The sequence below is a fragment of the Phymastichus coffea genome, unplaced genomic scaffold, assembly GCF_024137745.1.
Source record: "Phymastichus coffea isolate CEN01 unplaced genomic scaffold, Cenicafe_Pcof_1.1 PCOF00081, whole genome shotgun sequence".
Classification (NCBI taxonomy): domain Eukaryota; kingdom Metazoa; phylum Arthropoda; class Insecta; order Hymenoptera; family Eulophidae; genus Phymastichus; species Phymastichus coffea.
Window position 1 is genome coordinate 512,662 of NW_026706892.1, and position 7,140 is coordinate 519,801.

Below are 7,140 nucleotides of genomic sequence, written 5' to 3' on the forward strand. Positions count from 1 at the left end.
TTATATTATATAATAACACCCATTCAAAACTAAAACAAGATCCATTCGAAGATTGTATTTACCACAATCATGACATCATCACGTTGATTAGGTGACGTCAGGTGTAATGTCATTACTCCCCTCGAAACTCTGATGCCACGGTCACTTCGCGCGACGCCGAAGGCCACGACGAGACGTCATCGCTAAAAGATACACCTATCTTTTCACTTTCGACAAGAATGTGCTTTTGAACTAGCATGACCTCTTAACATAATTAATTATGCGATGAAACATGTCTATATTAATTTGGTTTGTTTTGATGCTATGATGTATATCTAAAGATCTCGCGTTCTTTTTTAGTTTTTTAAATTGTAATTTATGTCAATATTATATATTATTAGACATTACTTTTATACCAACAGTTAGACAATTAATAAAGTACGCGTAATGAAGTATTTGTGATGAAAAGATAAATGCAATGCAAATCAGCTGTTTTCACTTATTTTCAAAAGTGAAAGGTAACATTGAAATTATTCATTGTTTTATTCAAATAACAAAGTGTGTAAACTTACCGCACAGATGTAGTATTTAGTATAGTAGTATTCTAGTAATTTCGGATCTATTTAAAGTAGTCAAATTGAAAACGATGATTTGTAAGAGTATAATCAAGAGTTTAAAGATGTCAATCTAAATACAACGAGCAGGCGTGATTGCACTCTTTGAAAGTGAGCTATTTCGAGACAGCAGTTTCCAACGTGAAAGAAGGATGACAACGATTCAAGTTCTGCCTCTTTATTAAGAAATCTACATAACTTGAATTACTTGAAATTCGTGAGTAAACTTATCTACGCGTTTCTGAGCTTTTAAATAGCGATGACAATCAACGCAGCAACAGTACAGAATAACTGGATCACTTTCTATACCCTGCAAAAAGTTAAAGTATTTTATGGTTTCCGAACCAATAATCAGTTAATATTTTATATTGTACATGAATTGAAATGTGTTTTGTACGTTATTATATGTTAATTCTTTTTTTTAGGAATATTGTTATTTGTTATGGCCATAGTTTTATTAAAATATTGCTTTGTAATGAAATAATTTAAAAAAATACTATAGTACGTTCAAGAAAGAAACTAAAATAGCAGCTGCTAATAATGTACCGACACTGGTTGAAAGTTGGAAACAAACTCCTAGATGGCAGAAGTAGTCAAAGTATTTTTCTAATGTTAATCTGTGGTGGTGATATGGCTATATAATGTATACAGTTTATGCCAATAAAAAAACATTATATATATAATATTAATGGTAATCTGACAATGTATTTATTTTTATGAGTCAATAAAACTACTATTTACCTATAAAATGTTAACGGATTAAAATTTAATATATTAATTAATAATCTAGAGTGTGGGCCATTTTATAAGATGTACCCAGATTACTCCGCCCAGTTAAACTTTCGCAAAAAATGTTTCTTAAATAGAAGTTACTTAGCTTCGAGGGAACATATTTTGATGACCTTACGTTTGACTTCGGAAGTCATGTTCAAGGATATTTCAAGGTCAATTTTATTTTTTTTAATGGAAACCCCTATTTTTTACTTTGAATCCAGGAAAAACGGGAAATTCTAAGTTTAAATAATACAACCCAGTTAGGGTCGGATTAATCCTCAAGATCTTGTAGAGTCAATTTTATTTTTATATTCTTTCTACCCTAATGCTCGTGCAAAGGTAATGTTAAGCGTAAAATTCTCTAGACCAAGTTTACGCCACTTTGAGGGTTACATATTTCTATGACCCTGCCTTTGACCTAGGAGGCCATGTTCAAGGTCATTTCAAGGTCAATGTTTTTCAAATGAGAATCTCTATTTTCGATTACGTGAAAATTACGATGTTAAAAATTATATTAATGCTTAATTAAACTTGGCCAAAAATGCCTGATTATATTCGTAATGAAATAGTTGGTATTTTGTTGATGTTCGGTGAATGTCATTGTAACTATCGTGCAACAGCGAGATTGTATCGAGAACGGTTCCCGAATAGATGTCAACATCCATCAGATACCACAATTGCTAGGATAGAAAGACGTGAAAGGCACAGACGTGGAGTACGGCGACAACGACGTCGTGTTAATGTATCTGAAAAAGATCATGTAATAGTCTTAACTGTGTTAGCATTGATACATTTGAACCCGCATTTGTCTACACGTTAAATTGTAGTGCAATCAAACATTCCACATAGCACAGTTCAGAGCGAATTTCAGCTATTCATCCATTCCATCCTTATCACATAACGTTAATTCAGAGCTAGATGTCTGAAGATTTCCAAAAATTTAATTTTTTCTGATGAAGCAACGTTCCATAGTGACAGTCAATTGAATCGATATAACATTCATTATTGCTCAGCAGAAAATCTAAACTGGCATCGTGAAATTGATCAACATTAATGGAGTCTTGTAGTTTTGTGTGGAATTGTTAATGGCTATATTGGACCTTACTTTTTTTATGGAAACGTAAATTTGCAAAGATATCTACATTTTTTATGACATAATGTTTCATTTTTTAGAAGATATTGACTTGTTAACTAGGTAGACATTAAACATAATCTTCTGCTTTGTAATAAAAGTAATATCACTTACTTTCTTTAATTGTTAAAAATGAATGTACAAATGGTTTGTATTTGTATTATTTTAATTTTTGATTCTTGAGTTTTTATCAACAAAATGTCGATTCACCTGTAATAAAAAGTAATATTAAAAAAAAATATCTTAACTTCACATTTCTCAATTAAATCACATAAGATAAACTTCAATTTTCCACTCTTTCCGTAGTCGAAATAAAAGGTTCTTATTTATAAGAAAACAAAGTTAACCTTGAATATGATCTTTAAGACAAATGAAAGGTACTGAGGAAATGTTACCTGTTGATTCACTTTTGTCTCAAATCTTTTTCACTAATTGCCGGATACCAAGAACATATTAAGGAACAAAATAAAACTAACCTCTACATAATCTTAAGGGTCAATCCGACCCCGACTGTGTTAACTTATTTGAATATACAATTTCATTCCCGCTCTTTCCGAATCCAAAGTAAAAAATTAGGGGTTCCCATTTAAAAAATCACAGATGACCTTGAAATGTCCTTGAACACGATCTGCAGGTCAAAGACAAGGTCATCAAAATATGTTCCCTTCGAAGCCAAGCAATTTCTATCTAAAACATTTTTCAAGAAAGTTCACATGGGGGGATTAATCTAGGTGCATCTTTTAAAATGGACCACCCTGCGTAGTAATAATTTTCATCGACTAACATTAAGTAATAGACACTTCATTTATTTTTACAAAATTAGTATCAACAATGCAACAAATAATCGAAATTCTGTTAGTTAAAAAAATATCTTAAAATGAAACTGTACTTGAGTAGAAGCTCTTGTTGATGGCAATGGTGATATACTGATTCGATCTATATCGTACATTCCAGAGCCGTTTTTTTGTGATCGCGGACTATGAGTTGGCCGCGGACTTCTACTCTTCGATCGTGAACACGTGCAACGATGTTTATTCACATTAGCGCGAGATTTACCCATTTCTCCACTAGAAAAGGACCTGTTTTTTCTTTGCTGCAAAATGATTCGAAATGCAGATTTGACGAAGCAAATGTAGCCGCTATATGACGTAATATTTATGAATTGATTTGTACTTAATTATTTACTTCACGCACCCACATATAAGCATCCAATAATATCCAAGCTGGAATAAAATACAGTATCATGCCGAAAATTGAAACTATACAGAGGACAAAATTGTGGATAAAAATTGGATGTGTTAATAATTCCTCATCTGAAACTTCATTCAAGTTAATATGCTTTTCAGCGTGTCGCATTGCCCAAATTCCACCAATTATGATCAAAATTCCACCCAATCCATTGCCCATTAAAGCCTACAAGAAAAACAAAATTTCCTTGTCACGTTAATTTGTATACAATTGAAAATTTAGTATCGTCGATCTCGTATTAGCAAACAGATTGATTAGTCAATCTCGAGCGGACCGATGTTGTTAATTTACTTACTATTAATGGCCTTCTATTGAAAATTTTAGTGCACAGCCAACCAATGAATAAAAGAAAACTAATCCCCATGCAAATGGGGTACACAAAAAAGATTGGGTTTCTTTCTTCTGGCATGCTAGGAAGATTTGGATTAGTCTTTCGCATTTTCCTGTTGATCGCATGATGTAAATGGTGAAATGCTTCATCCGTTAATGCTGTGAGCTAATATATTTTAAATAAAAATATTAGTTTGCAAAATACAACTCTAACTATATGTCAATATTAAGACGAATTACGAAAAATTTTAGTTAGCATTATTTAAATAGTGATTTTTTTCAATATTACAAAACAGTTATCAAAGTAAAAAATTTAAATACATTTTTCCTTAATTTGTCTTTTTTGTTGTCTAAAATATATTTAAAAAATTTAATCTTTTGGGATTGACTATGCTTGCGCAGCTAATGAAAGACTAGGATCTGGCTTGCGGAGGGGATAGGGCACAACATGCTTAGGAGAAAGTTGTTCTTTTATATATTAATAATAATAATAATAATAATAATAATAATAATAATAATTGATAATAAAGAAATTTCTAAATATATAAGCGAATTCAAATTACAGATGATGTATTAAAAACATGCAAATAAAAACAATTTTAACAAAATTTTTCAATGTGCTTGTCTAAAGACATATTATCTAATTATTAGGTAAATATAAGTTCATTTATAAATTTCTTTCATTATTATTATTACTATATCAAATAAAAATAGAGCTCTGACTTTGCTCTTTGCCTGTATTAACCCATTAATGCCCAAAACGGGAAAAATCGGCGCCTTATTTATCGAATAAATTTCATACTGTTATATACATATTGTAAAACGACTGTACTTATGTTTTAGGAGTCGTTCTATAATAGAGGTCATGAAGTCAAAATTATGATTCGATTTAAAGAAAATTTATATTTTTAAATCAATTTTTCGATAAAATTTTGATGTTTATGTTAATCAAAATGGTCACAAAGTGACACAAATTTCTTAAACTTTTAAAATATTGTTAGCGGTATAAATGGCGGTCGAAATGAAATATTTTTTTTAACTTCACAAGCATTTTTCTTATCAGGTTTTGAAATTTCATTTTCCTGCTTTTTGAAAAAATCTAAAATTGAGTCAAAAAATTCTGAAAAAATGTAAAAATGATCCTTACTGAATTGTAAGGATGATGGAGACAGCCACGAGAGAACATGTGATAAGGGCAAAGGCGCCTATGCTTTAACATTGGATAGGATCACCGCTACCAATTTAAGATAAATGAAATCAAGTTCCTGTTTTATTTGTATATATACACTTGACTGCATATACCCCAATCAAAATAGATTATTATGTAACAAGCTATTGTTCTAGTATTTGTTAATCGATTAATTTTTTTATTTGTTATCAAATTTACGAGTGTTAAAATGAAGTGAAGATGTGGCAACGTTGCATCTGCTCAGAATTGGTTTTCTTATGTTGCCTATAGCTTTTCGTATATGCGTGTATGTGTATCATCTGATAGAGCATGAAAACACGAGTGTGAGGCAGCTGCATAACTTCAAACGGTTGTTCCTTTGAAACTATTTTCGTTGAGATTTCATAATTTATAAAGAATAATGCCTGATAAATACCGGTGGAAGGGTAAGTTCATGTCAGCAACTCAATACAGACGCATGCAGCATCGTTTAGAATGCGGAAAAAAGAGAAAAGGTTGTACAAAAAAAAAACGAGAGAAGGCGACGAGGCAACATGTCATGTCAAAGGCAAAATAAAATATTGTGATTTGAATCATTCATACAATAATGTAGGCAGTATGCTTTACCAAATTCAAAAGCAATCAGATCCAGACAAAGAACTATCAGGAGTTATTACAAAACATATCCAACGCTGCTCTCCGTACGCTGTTCAACAGAAAAAAGTGATGTCAATTCTATTGACGCTGCATTGAAAAATGTACCATATCACTTATTTGACATGTACATGCAAAATTCGATAAAATTTATTGATGCTTAAAGTAGTCAGGCAAATGAGAGTCTTAATAATGCAATGTACCACAAAAATCCAAAAGGTTTATTCATGAGTTTGTCAGAATCTACAGATCTGTCGAAAAAATAGTCAATATGCTAGACAACCGCGATAATACGTAAAAATTATTATTTTCATTTGCTCCTATAGATGGTTTTTATAAAACCTCGTATACAAAAGCATCTAGCTTCGCCAGGAATTAGTTATTGTTATATATTATATCAAGTTATTGTGGACACAAATCTCAAGGGGTTGAACAAGTAACCAAATTGTTACAAGAAATGGTTCATGGAAAACCAAGAAAGTTCTCTCAGATATTTTATTCTACATTTTGAAAATGTTATGTTGTATAACGATTTTAGTTGACGCGCGGCGTAAAAATACTTACTTTATTGTTACTTGAATTAAAATAGTTCGTGAGTGCGAAAAAAAACTTTAACATACACGTAATGAAGTGTATCTATAACCAAAACTGAACTAAAAAATTGTACTTACAATAGAAAATATATAGTTTCAAGAGCTTCAATCTATGATAAATTGATTATTTCCGTATGATTTTCGATTCACTTTGTTACATTTATTTGCTAAACTTGTAACTTACGAATTGGGAGGCATTTAAAACAGCATAGACAACGTGTGAAAGCTTGTCATTTCTCGTGAATCCTCGACGATTTGTCAGCTGGTCATTTGCTAATTGCGCTGCTTCTTCAAGTCTTAAAAGTTCTAAAGCTGTTGCTTGATCATTACTTAACGTAAATTTGTTTTCGTAGCCTTTCATTTTCAGCAAACATACATAAAATATATAATTGTTTCTAACCTTTCTGGTACATAACAATTTTTCAGTTGTTTATGTGATGGTATTTACTAATAGAAAACAATTAATTAATAAGTAAATAATCGATTCATGGACAAAATAAGGTTTCACAATCACAGTTCCAAAATCACGAATTCATGGTCGGAGAATTGGAATCACATTGAATAAAATCTTACATATATAATATTTGAAATAAGATTAACAATGATGATAAGGGCATGATTATAATTATAGTCAATTGAAGTTATTAA

General features: G+C 31.0%; 1 protein-coding gene across 1 annotated transcript; it reads right to left on the minus strand.

Moving 5' to 3' along the window:
- Positions 1-237: 237 nt before the first annotated feature.
- Positions 238-6,853, minus strand: LOC131668631 (uncharacterized). The gene is made up of 5 exons (XM_058942968.1): positions 6,677-6,853; positions 4,043-4,243; positions 3,694-3,912; positions 3,389-3,592; positions 238-909 (listed from the first exon to the last, which is right to left on the minus strand). The coding sequence occupies exons 1-5, from the start codon at positions 6,851-6,853 to the stop codon at positions 784-786; spliced, it is 927 nt and encodes a 308-aa protein (XP_058798951.1). The 3' UTR covers positions 238-783.
- Positions 6,854-7,140: the final 287 nt, after the last annotated feature.

Excerpts from the sequence above, each read along its gene's own strand:
- LOC131668631 (XM_058942968.1), bottom strand. The coding sequence starts at position 6,853 with ATGAAAGGCTACGAAAACAAATTTACGTTAAGTAATGATCAAGCAACA. Across the intron at positions 4,244-6,676 it reads TTTTAAATGCCTCCCAATTC|CTCACAGCATTAACGGATGA; the intron begins GTAAGTTACAAG and ends AAAATATATTAG. Across the intron at positions 910-3,388 it reads CAACAAGAGCTTCTACTCAA|TTGCAGGGTATAGAAAGTGA; the intron begins GTACAGTTTCAT and ends TACTTTAACTTT.